This window comes from Strix aluco, chromosome 5, assembly GCF_031877795.1.
Source record: "Strix aluco isolate bStrAlu1 chromosome 5, bStrAlu1.hap1, whole genome shotgun sequence".
In the NCBI taxonomy this organism is placed as follows: Eukaryota; Metazoa; Chordata; class Aves; order Strigiformes; family Strigidae; genus Strix; species Strix aluco.
Window position 1 is genome coordinate 34,677,214 of NC_133935.1, and position 15,922 is coordinate 34,693,135.

The 15,922-nt window shown below is 42.8% G+C and overlaps 1 protein-coding gene across 2 annotated transcripts in view; it reads right to left on the minus strand.

Annotated features, from left to right (window-relative positions):
* UTP20 (UTP20 small subunit processome component) overlaps positions 1 to 15,922 on the minus strand; it is a 63,245-nt gene that overhangs the window by 10,674 nt on the left and 36,649 nt on the right. For both annotated transcript variants that reach the window (XM_074826952.1, XM_074826953.1), the window contains 21 exons: positions 15,662 to 15,749; positions 15,313 to 15,456; positions 14,643 to 14,693; positions 14,399 to 14,551; positions 13,722 to 13,877; positions 13,183 to 13,323; positions 12,153 to 12,290; positions 10,729 to 10,868; positions 10,137 to 10,216; positions 9,002 to 9,291; positions 8,396 to 8,535; positions 7,759 to 7,915; positions 6,836 to 6,934; positions 6,065 to 6,232; positions 5,205 to 5,371; positions 4,144 to 4,285; positions 3,729 to 3,845; positions 2,782 to 2,952; positions 1,858 to 1,986; positions 1,252 to 1,362; positions 407 to 486 (listed from right to left, as the gene is read on the minus strand). In XM_074826952.1, coding sequence (XP_074683053.1) covers positions 407 to 486; positions 1,252 to 1,362; positions 1,858 to 1,986; positions 2,782 to 2,952; positions 3,729 to 3,845; positions 4,144 to 4,285; positions 5,205 to 5,371; positions 6,065 to 6,232; positions 6,836 to 6,934; positions 7,759 to 7,915; positions 8,396 to 8,535; positions 9,002 to 9,291; positions 10,137 to 10,216; positions 10,729 to 10,868; positions 12,153 to 12,290; positions 13,183 to 13,323; positions 13,722 to 13,877; positions 14,399 to 14,551; positions 14,643 to 14,693; positions 15,313 to 15,456; positions 15,662 to 15,749 — 2,862 coding nt within the window. The remainder of the gene's footprint in view (positions 1 to 406; positions 487 to 1,251; positions 1,363 to 1,857; positions 1,987 to 2,781; positions 2,953 to 3,728; positions 3,846 to 4,143; positions 4,286 to 5,204; positions 5,372 to 6,064; positions 6,233 to 6,835; positions 6,935 to 7,758; positions 7,916 to 8,395; positions 8,536 to 9,001; positions 9,292 to 10,136; positions 10,217 to 10,728; positions 10,869 to 12,152; positions 12,291 to 13,182; positions 13,324 to 13,721; positions 13,878 to 14,398; positions 14,552 to 14,642; positions 14,694 to 15,312; positions 15,457 to 15,661; positions 15,750 to 15,922) is intronic.

The following is a 15,922-nucleotide window of genomic DNA, read 5'->3' on the forward strand; positions in this document are numbered from 1 at the left end:
TGCTGAACTGGTGCAGTTGATCTCAACTGTGCCTGCAACTGCAGTTGAGACCATTGCCAGGGGACAGCAGTCATATAAACGCACCTTCCCTTACTCTTTCTGGATTTTCCAGTTCACCTGGTTTACAACCAGCAGAGCTGGTTAACCACTAGGCAAACAATAGAAAGGTGGCTTACAAAGAGATGAAGAACAAAGCCAGCTGTGAAACAGGGAAGAGAAAAAGGGCTTGCTTTATCAAACAACCCATCTCTGAAAAAGAGAAGTGTTTTAGAGATAGGAAAATGAAGACTTCAGCCACACCCTCTGCTCCTCACGAACAGCCCTTTGGCACACAAGGTGGCCACTAAAGTCGTATTTAAGCAACAAGGTTCTATTCTGACAGAGATGTTGGGGAATACAAACTCACTCCAGTTGTGCGAGTATGAAATCCAAATTGGGTTTCAGCTTTTCACCAAGAGGGTAGTCCAGAATATATTTTAAGTAAATCTGGAAAGAAAAACCAACAACACAGAAACGAGTTACAAGAAACACTCAGAAAAGCCTGTAAAAAGGTTATGAAGAAAATTTAGTAGTGGAGCAGCAAGTTTATGAGAATCATCCCTTTCATCACATTCCTATTACACAAGGAGTCAACAACTGCTCTTAAGCTCTGTGCCCGGAACAAGATCTGCAGGCATTTGACAACTGTCTTTAGAGTATTACTGTGATTTGCGCAGGCTTCTGTTAAGAGAGATTCTGCATCCTTCAAAATTCATCCTGTAACTATGGAAATGCAGTATTTGGTTATGCACAGCTCCTGCTGCATCTGTATCCAGTGCCTGAAATGAAGCAACTAATTCTGCCTTTAGGTTGCTTTTAGCTTGGAAAGAACGAGGAAGTAGTGGGAGGAGTCATGGATTTGTGGCAAATTCCTTTCTGCTGGGATTCAGAAAAGGGCAAGGCTCTCCATTACATGGGTCTAAAAGCCTCCAAAGAAGGGACCACGTCACCGCTGCTGAGCAGCCCTCTGAAGGTATGCCATGGCGAGGAGTCTCACTATAGGCAAGCAGTCTGCGATTCTGCTATGAACCAGTCACAAGAACTGAAGCCAGCCAGATAACAAAGGGAACGTGGATTATTAAGGAGGGGAAATGAGGTTAGGGGTTCAGCAGGTTTAAGGCACACGTCTGTTAGAGCTGGGATGGCCACACTAAGCCCTCTAGCATGTTAGACAGCTGTAAGTAAAGCAAGATGACTTTCCGTTCTACTAACCTGCCTGCACTGGACTCGTACTGGCTCACTCTGACCCGTGATGGCCAGCTGGGCAACCTTCTGCAGCACATCATCAATTTCAGGGACAATGAGCTTCCTGGATAAAATAGCCTAAAAATGTGAAAGTACAGGTGAAATCATGCCATTTTGCTTGTACAGCATGAGATGCAGTACTATAACCTGGGACTCTACCAGCCTCAGGTACACTAACACTGACTTTTTCACATCTTCAAACATAGCCAGAGCAACTTTAAAAAAAAAAAAAAAAAAGGTGGCTTACAAATCCATATCTATTTCTTTTGGATGACACAGAATACCTGGACTAATGATTAGAAATGTCAATTCTTTAGCAAAAACATCCTCAGATCCAAATACATCCTCATAACCCTATATACATGTGCATAAAACAGCCTCCTAAACAGTTCTGAAGAGTGACTATGAGTCAAATGGGAAAACTCTGTTGCTTTTTCCCCCCTTAGAACAGAGAGCCTTAACAGCATTCTGTGGCCTGTTCCTGACATGAGATTGTACAGCCTTTCCCCAAGAAGCAGAATCACTGCCGTTCCCACAGCTCACAGAACCCATATGCCTGCTGCACAGAAATACCTTGAGAAGGCCAAAGGCAGTGGCTTGACGTGATGAATCATAAATGTCTTCTTCAGCAAAGCCAAGCAACACTTGGAGCTGTTTGCTTGTTATCTGACTCTTTGCATTCTTCACAAGTATTGTTACACACTACAAAATCAAATTGCACATTGTCAATACACATGCAGTGGCATAAAATATAAGCCCACACCAAAGCCTGACTGTTTATATCGCTTAGGTTTGAAAAGATGAACTGCTGCTCTGAAACATGCAGCTAACATTGTTCTCACTACATTTTGCTTTCAGCTGGCAATTCTGAGATAAAAACTGAACACAAGCAAATACACAAATTCAGACGAGTTGTTGAAATGAGTGGGGATGCTCGTAGACGTGAACCATGAGGCAGGAACACTGTCAGGAAGAGGGAAAAATTCTTCTGGCACTGACATTCAGCATGTATTACTTTTAACTTTCCCTTATGATCACGAAGCCATAATTAATTCAGCAATGCATTTAGAAGACATCTATAGGAAGGCACTGCATACTGTAAGTGTAGTTATTACTACTATTAATTGCCTCTTTCCCTTGTCTCATTTCAGCTTCCAGGGTTTACTTCCATGAATCATGTTAAAAGCAAGCTATTCAAGTGCAAAACTGACACCTCTCAAAAGACAGGGTGGCAACAAGATACTATTCTAAGGACGAAAGAAGGCAAATATGCTTTTGTAAAAACATTTCTTTAGATCCAAGCTGTGCATTTTGAGGGAGTACCTTTCTTTAAGTTTGCACTTGGGAAAGAATCAGCAAGGTCACATTTCCATCACTACCTTGTGATCTCCAGACTACCTCTCCAGGGACAGCTGCGGGACAGATCTGCGGTTGGAACAGTCTCATTCTACAAAGTTAATCCTGCAGTAGAAAACAGCAGAGCTGGGTCTGACTTACTTTGAAACAGCTCACAACCAGGTGGAAATTCTGGCCTTTGGCTATTCCTGTCTTGGCAAATTCTTTCAGTAAGAGGAAAAGCTGCTTAATGAGTTGCTCCAGATTTGTACTGACAGAAGGCAAAGGGAACTTTAAAATCCATACTAAAGACTGTAGAGCACCAGTTATCACCTGTATGAAAGAGCCAAAGGACATGTGTGGGTACAGTGACAGAGAACACTTTTCTTAGCCCATCTGCAACTGTGGTAAAAGGCAATTAGCTAACAAAATTAACCTCTTTAAAGCCATTCATATGTAATACAAAGGGTTTCTCAGTTCTAAAAACATTACTTGCCACTCCCTCATTCTCTAACTTTGATTTTACTAGTTAAAGACATTAACACAGTGCTGATTCAGCAGAGGCAGGAACTCTTTCTGAAGCAGAGGTGCCTTCAAGGCATAGAAGTTGCTCTGCCAAAAACCCAGATCACCTGAAAGCCCTGCTCCAGGTATCTGATAGCGTATGAGGCATGCCTTCCATTCCCAGAAAACTTAAGGTTTAACAGCCTCCCTCCTAGGCTCACTTAAACCCAAAGCTGCCAAAAAAGGTGGCTGCCTTGGTGCTGGGAAAGACACTGGAGTTGGATCAAAAGAAACCACAGTTGTGACAACACTGCTCCCAGCAGCCACACAGACAGCCCAAGAAGTCTGCAAAGTCCCTGTATGAACATGCTCCAGAACTTGTCCATACTTGAACCTGCAGCACTAAGGGCAGAGCATTCAGTCTACCATCAGCCACAATCCTCCCCCTTGGGATATCATGTCCTCAAACATCTTAATCTGCACACCTATGAAATCAGGTATGAAAACTGGATGGCTTTCTTGTCTCTTGCAGATCAACTGCAAGACGACATTTGTGGGCAGGACCCTTCTTAGTAGAACAGACAAGCTCCAGCTCAGAACTGTACCTTGACATCCATAGATTTCAGGCAGTCTATAAGCAGCTGAACAAAAGGGTCTAACATTTCCAAAACATGCTCCTCAGAAGAATTTACTTTGGACCTCTTCAGGCTCATGTGCAGCAGCTGACGTAGAAAACACAGGACATTCATCTCAAAGTCAGGCTGGGACTCAAAAAAATCAAGTAAGGTCCTACACATTGTTTCAGGTTATAGCAGAATTTATGCCATACCCCATTCAAACACCTGTAACAGGTTGAGCACTTTTTATAGCTCTCTAAGAGGCACCACTGGAGTTACCACATGCAAAATAAAGTTAAGGCTATTGGCTGTGTCATTAACACAATATATCCAGAATACCTTCCTCTGAACACTCTTAGCAAAAACTTTTACTGCAAAGCTTTGTATCTGAGGAGATCCTTACCCGAAGTCCTGAATCAACCAAGATACACGTGTTAGTCCTGCTGCTGACACGTGCTTTCTGCCCTCCTCTCATGGGAGTGGGTTGGAGCAGCAGGCAGCTCTCTGGTTGCAGCCGAGGATCTGGAGGAGGGTCAACCTTTTTTCTGAAAAGCAGCATGGCAAAGGAGAATATTCATATTTCAACCCCCTCCACAACAAGCTTGTTGGGAGCAAGAGAGCTGGACTGTGCTCAGCTGCTACCCACACAGCAAGCAAAAGCAGGTCACAGCCAGAACACAATGAAATAAAACAAACTTGAGAGCAGCATGACAGATGGGACTCTCAGACTTGAGAACCATGTCACTATTACGAAGATAACAAATGCACACTGATTTGCAAAACATCCCCACTTTTTTCTTCTGATGGACAGACCAACTTTGGTAGTTCCTTCAAGCAAATACACCTCCTGCCACTGCATTTCATTTACTGATATTTATTTCAATTTTTGATGGCTTCAAAAATTGCCCCAAGTGGTCTGCAAACAGCTGTCAGATGCTAGAGCAAGCCAGGCTACGTAACAGGAAATGCAAGATGCCCAGATGCTGCTCTGAGCAGGGACACCACCAGAGAGGAAATCTGATGCTTCTCCCTCACTTCTGCACCAGCACCGAAGTGATAAAGTGACAGCCCACAGATTCTATTGTTCCTGACCCCATGAAAATGTCCAGAACCCCAAACACCTTATATGGCGGTTTGTAGCTCACTTCTAAACACTGCCCCTCAGCCCTTCATCCAAACACCCAAACGCATACACCAGCTTACCAGATAGTAAAAAAGCCTTGCTGAAGTCCCTGAGTACTTGTAAGAGTAGACTCCCATGAGCTCAGCAAGTGCTCACTCCCATTTCCAAGCTTTCACCTTCCCCTCTGACTGCCCAAATAGTTCACTTACATTGAAAACAAAAGGCAAATAAAAGCAAGGAAACTCTCACACATTTGACTGGTTGAACTTGAGAGCTGCCATTTCTGCAAGCAAACCTCCCCAACCCATAACAGACCATCTAGGTAACATCCTGGAACTCACTTGGCCTTCTCAGTGAGCAGAGGCAAGTTTTCACTGATGAGACCATGACTGAGGAGGAGGAGAGATTCCGCGTTCATGTCTGAATTGAAGATCAGCCCTGCCACGATGTGACGCAATGCCTCATGCACCTTCCGGACTATCTTCAAGCTCGTGGTGCTCTCCAGAATCTGCAAAGGCAGAACCATGAAAGTCAGGAGGGCAACACGAGGGCAATGATCTGCTATCTGCATTCAGAAATCATGGGAAAAGCCAGAGCAATTCCTCCCTCACCACATGCTGCCAGAAGTCCCCAGATCTCTAAATGAACAGCATGCCATCACCTCAGCTCTGCCCCAACATCCCTCCCTTTCTCTCCAGCCTCTTCTCAGTCTCCAGACAGTTCACCTATTGACACCACTCCAGAGCTCATGAGCAAACCAGGGCTCCACTTCTGTGTGAGCTTGCACTCTACTCAAAACACTGCATCTCTGAAAAGGCAATTATTACACATGGACAGACCCTGAATACATTTTGGAGGCATTTCCTTCATGCACAAGAGATCAAACCACAGAGCAGCCTTGCAGGACTTTGAAGCTCCAGAGGAAACAAGAGTTGGCAGAGGGAGAGGGCATGGAGAATTCATAGTGGGATGCTTCCTCTCCAGCAGAGGTTGGAAGCTTCCCAGAATGCCATTCCTTGCCCTGGACATCAATAGTAAAATCTCATTTTATGAGCTGGACGCATACTGCTTTTCAAAAGAAAAATGGGAAGCCAAAGCAGGAATTTTATAGGTTATTTCACAGTAGCCACCCAGAGGCTCTAGAGTTTCTTTTAGACCATACAGAATTGAGAGTTAAGAGACTCTAGCTGACTTTTCTTACCTCTTTCAGTGGCAGAATAAGTTTCGTCACCTGGCCCTTTCCTATGAACCTTCCAAGAATTTCATAGGAATCGTAACTCTTGTTCTTGCGTGCTTCCATGACTTTGGAGACAATTCCCTTCACTTCCTTCTCTTCAGCTACATTCCCAAACAACTCTTGGTTGAAAATCTTTGGAAATCAGGCAAGAGAAGTGAATGAGAGGAGCAGAAAAGCAGAGCCAGATTCTTCCAGAAGCAGAACACTATTCTTCCCCACTCACAGAAAAAGCAATTCTCCAGGCTTCCCACAAATTATGTCTACATTTACTTTGTCAACATAAAACACCTAGCTTGAGCACAGCAGATGAGGACACTGTTCTCACACCCCTTGGTGGTGGTGTGATACAAGGAGTGGGACTACAGTCAGACCAAGACATCCAAATATACACCATCTGGGTGGCCAGCTGAACTCCTGGGCTCCGTGGACTGCACTGACAGATGTCTGTTGACTTGATCAGACATTTAGAGTACAGGGAAACACAGTTAGGTATCTTAATCTTGAACACATTCCCTCTCAGGATGCAGGGCTCAGGATACAGCCCCAGAGATACTCTGCTACTCTACAAGGAGTCTGCTATGTCTCAGTAGAAAACAGTCTCCCTCCTTTGCAGCAGACACACAATCAGCCCTGTTTGCCACCAAGTCCAAGACAATCTACACAAAACCTTCTCCTCCCAGAACCTGCCCCAGGCACTTCATGATGCTCTTTCCTTCAATCTTGAATAGCTTGTACCTCAATCAGGATATCTAAGCAGGGGTCCAAATCACCAGCACTGAGCCTGGTAGTAAGGCCCTTCAGTAACAGGTTCACAGTGAAAGTCAGCACATGGAGCTAGAGAAAAAGAGAACAGATCATGTTTCCAAACCCCTGTATAGACTTTTAATAATACTGGATGGAGAGACTCCCATAGTAGAGACATCACAACTCACACACTGCACTTGAGCTCTCAATACGGGGGGGGGGGATAAAAAAAAAAAAAAAAAAAAAAAAAAAAATCACTGAAAGGACAAGAATCCATGTACCAGCAGCAGGAAGAGGATCCCTGTCCCTCCACATACTGGCAGGAGGGCTGGAATCTCCACTCTCCCCAGTGCTCTTACTGATATTTTTAGGCTGTGTTAATTGGCGCTTTCACTGTTACAGCAACTAGAAGCTCATGCTATTCCACTGTGGTAATTCACATAGAAAATTATTCTCAAACCCAACCACCATGGAAAGAGGAAAGACAAATTAAGAGTCAGAGCCTTGGCTCTCGACCTAGGAAGCAAGACTTCAATTAGCATCACCACATACTATCTGTGCAGTCTCTGTGGCAACTCACATCAGATGATGCTTGGCCCTAATGACCTTACTGGAAAGATTACCACTGATCTTACTGGAACCAGAAATTCATCCTTCACCTCCGTACCTCATCTCTTCACTGGGAGAATGGAGATCCTCTCTTGTTTGCTGCTTAGACTCTAAGTTCTTTGGGTACAGACCCTCACTTGACACAACAAAGACTGATGTTGGCACTAGCAATAGTATTCAGTTGTATTATACCAAGCTATTCTACCAGTGCAAAACAATTTCAGTAGCAATTTCCCTTCAAATTCTCCTCCTAACACATGAAAAAAACCCTGCAGAGAGCAGAAGAGGAAGAATTTCAGCATTACCTGATACCCATGGACAAGAGTGGACTGCATCTCTTTTAAGATGTACAGAAGGTACTGCACTCCCAACACTTCCATGATTTTAGTGAGGGTGTTACGGGCAATGTCCCGGATTTCCTGAAATCTGTTCCTCAGAAACGTGCAAACTTTCAGCAGGATGCTGAAAACAGAGATAGACAACTTAGTTCATCCCCAAACAGAACAGAACTAATTTTACTGCAGGCTAAGGAGCCTGCTTTTCAGGGCTGTTTCACAACCAGAGCTACACTCAAGACCAGCCTCACAGAAAGGCTTTATAGTCATACACACACCTCCTGTCCTTCAAGGTATTTCACTGATTGTCTTTTCTTCCTGTACATTATTCCTTCCCCTGGCTCTGCCACCCCTATCTCTGCACCTTGCTTCACAGTTCTGCTCTTATTTAAGGATTTACCAAATTCCTTTCAAACCTAGCTTTACAGAAGTCAAATGTTGACAGAGGGGAATGTCACTAGGAAAATGAGTTTCCAAAAAAAGTATTTAAGGGCTATTAAGATGCCCCTCTTGGATTTAGCCTTGTACATAACCACAACTTGAGAAAGGTACCTGCACTCATTCCCAGCACAATGAACAACATTTAAGGAGCTCCAATGTGATTTACCTTGGCAAGTTGGCTTCCATCACTTCTTGGGGAAGACACTGCATCATCCTGACCATCGCAAAAGCTAACGGAACACGAACTACCTCATCATCATTCACAACATTGGATTTCACAAGCTTGTGTTCCTCATCTCTTTTAACCTTTTTAATAGAGCAAGACACAATGCACTTTTAATATACATAAACAAATCCTGCTTTTTCTCAACAAACCCTAGAAGAAGCCAACAAGGCAAGTTGCTATCCTCTGCTGACTACAGGAAAAACCCAAACTGCTAAAGGACAGGTGAGATGAATCCCTGTGTTTTCAATACAGAAGCAAAGTTGGGTGCTAGCAAGTGGCTGAGAACTTTTCAACAGGCTGTACAAAGTGAATCATTTCACTTGTGTGGTTCAAGTCACTTCTCAGCAGGGAAGTAGACACCACACCCACAGTGACCAGAGGGTCTGTCAGTAATCTCCATGACACAGCAATGTGCTTTCAGGTGGTCTCTCTCCAGTTGCATCTTTTTTTTTTTGTGCTGCATTTCCACTGGCTCTAAAGTAGCATCCCAACCTTTACAGTAGCAGCACAGGCCTGCAAAATGCCCTTCCAATATCAACTCCTCACCTTTGCAACAATACACCTGTGCAATTTAGGCAAGATGTTGACTGTAACTGTATCTTGAATGTGTTTGATGAGACACTCCAGCTCCTCTTTATTTCGGGGTAAGAAACAAACAGGTTTGGTCACTTGCTCAGCATCTTCCGATGTCTCAGCTGCTTGCTCAGGTTCTGGTGGCTCCTCAGGGAGATTCTTCCCTTTCTTTTCCTCAACCACCTCCTCTTTTCCTTCACTCTGCTCCAGCTCCATGGCTTCTTCAGCCTCCACCACTGGCTCAAGGTCCATGGCAGCAGCTTCTGTCAAATAATTGTCAAAAGCACACGTAAATGTAGGAGGCCAAAAATATTGACCCCTCAAAAGAAACTCTTGTGATGGCTTTGTTCTTGACAACACTCCTACCTATCATCAGCTACAGCAAATAATCAGTAATCATCAGAGTTGTTTTATCAGGTCGAGAAGCTCTGGCATGCGGGTTTCTGATAATCACTCCGCAGGGCTAGGCTTAAAGCAAAGACTGGGTTACTCTTTGGCTGAACTCCATAGACAGCTTAGCAAAGGTCAATGTGCTTGAACCTTAGAGAACTGTCATTCACTTACATTTGAGAATTTCACAAGGCAGGAGGTACTGACAAGTACAGATGTGAGATACCTGCCTCCTTTCTCAGAATATCCCAAAGGCCACAACATAGGTAACCACAATGGTGAAGAAGCCAAAGATATAACTCCTTCCCATGAAATGGCAGGGGAAGCAAGGCAAGGACATACAGCACCCTTCTCAGGCTGCAGATAACCATGAGAGTAGTCAACATCAAGGACAAAAAACTCAGATGTGTCAGCAGCCACATGGGTGGATGCAGACCTTGAATAACCCCCCCAGATTTGCATAAACCCAGGCCAGGCTGTTTTGGCTTATGGAGGCCTGGGATGGAGACTTAATATGGAGATGGTTCCCCTCACCTCTCCTCACTTTGTCAACACACAAAAGGACAGTCTGCATTGCTCCTGAGGAGGGCAAGTCAAAACTAGCTTCCAATGTGCACATTTTAAAAAGCTGACCTCAAGAGTAAAACACAAAGTTTTCATTAGCTGCACTTTGAGCAGTTAGAGAAAGTTTTTCTACAATCACGAGCAGAAAGCTCACCTTGGTTGTCAATGGTCAAAAGCTGCTTTTCAAGCGTTTCATGGTCAAAGTGAAAGGCTTCCAGCACTGTCTCTAACAAGCTGCGGAAGGAAAACACAAAGAGAGATCAGCCCTCCACACAAAAAGGAGAGGCTTCATAGATGAACACAACAGAAAAATCTTCAAAGTGCTTTTTGGAAAACTTCAGACTCAGCTATAGTGAAGCATAAGGACGTTTATCCTGAAATAACAACCCAGTAAATAAAAAACAGTTGCTTTTCAGCTAGATGCATTCTGTGACCTAGCTCACTGTAGAGCCTTGCAGACAGCGGTACTGGAGCAATGGAGGTGACCCAGGAACAGGGACAGCCTGACAGATAGAAGCTCGTAATGCTGGCATGCACTCAGTGAGACACAGCATGAGAAAGTAATGACCTCTTAATCCTTCAATAGTTGTAAGCTGCAAGGCCATACCCACTTTCACTTGCATAAGCCCACCTCAAAGTTGGCAGTCTCTCATTCCAGGGAAGATGCTAAAACCCATGTGATGCTCCTTAAGACACTGAATTTTGCCTTTGGTGAAACCTAAAGCAGCATCACTTTTAGTACCTACCTGACTCCCAGCTTCGGGCTGATCTGTCCTGTTTGAAGGACATGGATGAAATGCTTTAAGTGGTACAAGTAAGCTGACCAAGAGAGATGTCGGCAGACAGCTCCAACAACTTCAACTGAGGCTGTTACCATATTTTCATGCTGCCCAAAAGATAGAAATTCAGTTGCTGTTAGCATTCATGATGAACATGTCTCTAAAGCATACTTTACTGAGAGCAACAAGAGCCACAAGTAGTAATGTCTCTCTAGTGGAGATGCTTGGTATTCAGCTTTTCTAGATCTCTTCCTGATCAACAGGTAAAAAAAAAAAAAAAATCATAGCTAACCAAGCAGATCTCCAGACCACATCCTCCAAATATTTCTACACATATTTAACTTGTCTCACATAACTAAATCTGTGGGTTCACTTGTGTGAAGAACTAAAAACCAGTCAAGATATCTAACCACAGACACATTGCACATTGCTGGGCTACACTGATCCACTAGAAATACACATCATTAACCCATTTCTGATGTGAAACAAAATGCATTTGTTTCTTTACCAAGGTTTCTATCAATTTGTTTTACCTCCCATTGGTTAAAGAGCGACTGCAGTCACTCTACTGATGGGCATAGTCTGTATGGATACAGGTGCTGGGTTCTGTGCCCAAGCTGTAATTGTTTCAGCTCCAGAAGAATATTTCAGACAGTAAGCAAATCAGACATTTGCTTGGTCTGACATAAGCAGCTCTGCTGTTCTCCCAATAGTGGGCAGGGAACTACAGAAGTGTGAAACCTTGCTTTTCTTCCAAGTCACAAGTAGAAAGTTTATCCACATTGACATTACAAGTAATTTCACTGCATTTATTTTCAATAAAATGTATGGAAAGTAACTGACAAAATGTCACCCTTCAAACTTAAAATTATAAAGCTGCTAATGACTTGAGGTTTTCGGGCAATTCCTGGAGTTTCCCTGTAACTCTAGAGAAAACAGTATTTATTCCCACCTCAGTTACTAGGCACAGCCTATGTTCCCCACCGCACACATTCTGCTGCCAGACAGTAACTAATCTCACAACTGAACAGTAAGAGAGCAGTCTGAAGGCAGAGGGGAAAAAATAATAACCTGATTACAAAAAATGCAAACAAGTATAACCCCAAGACAAAAACCAAACCAACCAAAAAAACCCACCCCAACCCCCAAACAGTTAAGAGATCCACCTTCGAGAAACAGGACAGGTTTAGCAGATACAGGATTGGGCCCAGACTGCATCTGCACCTTCCAAACCATTTTTCTGCCACCAGAAGAATCACAGCACTCTCGTCTGAAAGGGGAACACTCACTCCACAAACCTATCAGCCTTTCAAAGTGGTTAGTCTTTTAAGGAGAATGGTATACAAGAAAGGTGAAAATATTCAAATGAACGCATTAATTTAAAAGCCTACCTTAAGCATTTTTTCATTAAAAATGGCAGTAGTAGCGTAAGGCATGACGTAGTTCTGCAGGGATTTAGAAGACAGCACAAGCTTTTTTTCAGTGAGATGCTTAGCCACCTTCCTCAGAGCTCGTGCCCTTCTGTGGATCTGAGCCAAACATGAGAGACAGTGAATGAGGTGGTGCTTGAGTCACAGCTAGCATGAGGGAGCATATATGTTCAACAGTTCTGAAAATGCCTCAATTTTAAGTAATGACATAAACGTATTATGGTCATTTCCAAGGACAGACCGTGTCCTTTTCCTTCAGTCTCTGGGTTTCACTAGCCTTTTGTCTCAAATATTCCAACTCAATGGGATATTTCACTGTGAATTTACAATCATAAGACTGTGCCGTCTTCAGATATCAGACAAGTGAGGCAATGGATACAAGATGAGAAGGCCTGATAAAATTACAAGGAAAAAAATTAGACTATACACATAACTAGATGTGGCAAAGGCTCTCTGATTGCATCTCTGAAAGCAGGAGAAACATTATATTTTCATACTGCAAGAAAAACCAGGAGACCAGGCTTTGTGCAATATTTGTATTACACAGGTCTGTGAATGAAAAGGTGCTGCAGAGCCTCCAGACAAAGAGTAGCACGGAACAGGCTAGAAAAGACAAAAAGACCAGAGGGATCCTCAGGACACTGTTGCTGACTGTGGGCTGAGTCACAAACAGGTTGTAACATGGAGCTGCCTGCTCAAGATCATGAACAACCACTTAAAATGAAAGCAATTCTTTCAGCTAAATTAGGAAGAGGTAAAAAACAGTGCTGCTAAATCACAAAGCCAAGAAATTTCTAGATAGAAATAGGACTTTGACTCCCAATCACCCATGTGACGATGCTCACATCCTGGTTTTTAACAATATCTAATGACACAGGTTCAATTTCTCTGTGAAGACTGCACAAAAGCTTTGGAAAACATTATCCCACAGCAAAATGCTTTTGCTTTGACAGGCAGAGAGAGGCACTAGGGAATGCCTGTTGCCTTTTACCTGCATGTGTTTCATATTCTCAAAGAAGTCCATGTCAGGATCGTGGCGGTTGGTCAACTGGACCAAATCCCGGAATTCAGAATTTGCTGGGAATGTTTGAATGAGGCAGGAAAGCAACGATGTGTAGTCCTGCTGGATGCTCTGCAAACAGCAAGCAGTAAATGTTAAGTAGCCCTTGAAAAGGTTGCTACACACTCCTCAGAACAGCAGTGCTGTCATTTACAAGTGTTTCGGGCCAACAAGTCCTATTCTTTGGTATCAGCAAATACACCTATATTTTGACTGCATACAAATTAAAGTCTCCCCTCCAAAGAATGGGCTATAACTAAGAAAAGCTAAACAATGGCAAAGAAATAAGACAGCCGAGTTCTGTAATGTTTTAGATTTTTGTAAGATTTCGAATGAAGGGTAAGTTTACAGTGGGTACCTGCACTTCCTGTCCCAGCAAGGGATTCAGAGAACTCAGCCATAAAATGCCTCATATACCTCGGTGTCCTGAAGACAGCTGGAGATGTGTAAACACGATAGCATTGCCTTACCTCAGTCTTACTCTTCAGCCCCCTTCTCACAGACTCCAGTAGAGTGTGCTGGATTAGCTCCTTGTACTCATCTTCTGTGTGGTCGATTTCTGCCAGTCGGTGGATAAAACTGGTCAAGCAAAGGCTTGCGTTGTCACTAAGAGCCATATCCCCTAGCTGAGAGGATGAAGAAATTGTACCACATGAGTCTAGATATGACACCTTTTTCTTCCCCAAAACTCCACTGGACAACACAACAAGGCCTGTAGAGACCCAGTAACTCTTGAAACCCTTTCTGTAGAAGTTCCTAGTCCTGAATTAATGCCCACCCTTCCAATCAGGAAAAATCTGTCCAGATTTACCAGCAGGCTCACACAACCAGAACATGCTGCAACAAAAAGAAAAGCAACCTTTCAAGACTCTAATATGCCCTTTATACAGTACAAATTGACTGAACAGTTCCAGGGTTCACTGATAGAAAGGTGCACTGCGCTTGGGTGAGCCTTCTTGTAGCATTGCATTTGGCTGCCTGGACACACAGATGAGAAAGCAAGTGGACAAAACAAAAACAAGTGTTTGTAAGAAGACTCAAATAAGCTCTCTGAATCTTTCACAGTGTTATTAATAGAAATAATTAGGAAGTCAGATTAATCATGAACGCATGGTGCACAAAGCAAGAGAAGGAACATTCAGCCAACCTGGATGGTATAGAAGCAGTTGTGCATAACGGAGATGAGGAAGTTGATATCCACTGCTTGCATTTCCTTGATGCGGGCTGTGATTGACTGGAATGCTGACAGACGTACATCGAAGTCAATATCATCGAGATGTCGTTGATCAAAGGCATTCAGCTAAGTCCGAGCAACAAGTCATTCATGAAAAATGCCAGAAACATGACAATACAATGTTGAGGGAAAAAGGGAGCAAAGAAACTGTGCATACCTTAACAACATCAGTAATATACTTCAATTTGCTGTCCAAATCAGATAAAGTCTAAAAAGAAACATAAAAAGAAAATAGTTTAACTGTTATAGGTACTAAAAAGTTGGAGAACTCAAGACTTTACCACTTGAGACAAAAAATAAAGCAAGCAACAGCATCAATCCTTCTCCTGTTAGAAGCTTAATAAGAGCTACTCTTCCATAAATTGGAAGATGTGCGTTTCTAAATATCTACACTGAGTGCTTCCTGGGTTTTCCTGTTAAAAAAAAGTTATGTGAGTCACTTCAAAGAAATACAAAACAGCCTGACTGCTATAAATCTGTGAGAGAACAATACAAATAAAAATCATCTTCAGGATGCTGAAATCTATTCTTATTTCATAAAGATACAGGATTTGTTATAGATGAAGTGTGCTTTATTTGGCTTCTCATAACACAAAAGAACCCTGGTGATGCTCACATCAGCCAGGCTGTAAGCCAAAATTCTACAAATCTTCATGCAGCTCATTAAGTTCTATCATATACAATTTCTGTTACTTTCACTTAACAAACGATGTAGAATGAAAAAGGTTTTTAAGCTCATGTACAACAAAGATAAATACTATTTATTTTGTTCTTGGTCTCTTAGAACAAGTGAAAAAAGCACAGAAAGACATGTAAAAATGCAATACCTGAAATACCAAGCATAATTTATGTCGAGACAGTTTGTTCTGGATGACAGAAAAAAGCTTTGCCAGTGGTTTGAGAAAGCTCGTAGGGTTTGAGCAATGCCTCAGCAAGTTCTGCACTGTCTCCAGAATGTCAATCTCTGTACCCTGAAAGAAAGAGATAACTGTCAATAAATACTGAAACCTCACAAGATTATTTAATTTTCTTAGAAAATATTCCAAGACTTGATTTCAGGCTAATCATGAGAACTGGCATGTAATCAACATGAATTTTAACTGCATCTTAAACAAATATGTTTTTCTTTTATTAAAGAATATGTTTAATGGGGGGGGGAAAGTAATTTCTACGTACCTGCTCCATGTTACTCTGATAAAGGAAAGGAAGGAGAAGGCTCACAAGCACTGAATTCTGACTCTTTTCTTGTATAAATTTGCTGATCCTGCACAACGAGACACGGTGATTTACTATTTTATATCAATCCAATCACCAGTACAGAGCAAAGAAGAACTCAGTCAGTACTAGTGCCATATCACAGGGCTCTGTCAGCCCATCCAGGCTAATAGACCGTACCTACCCAAATCACGGTTATCAGCCCAAGTATTCAGTTCCACA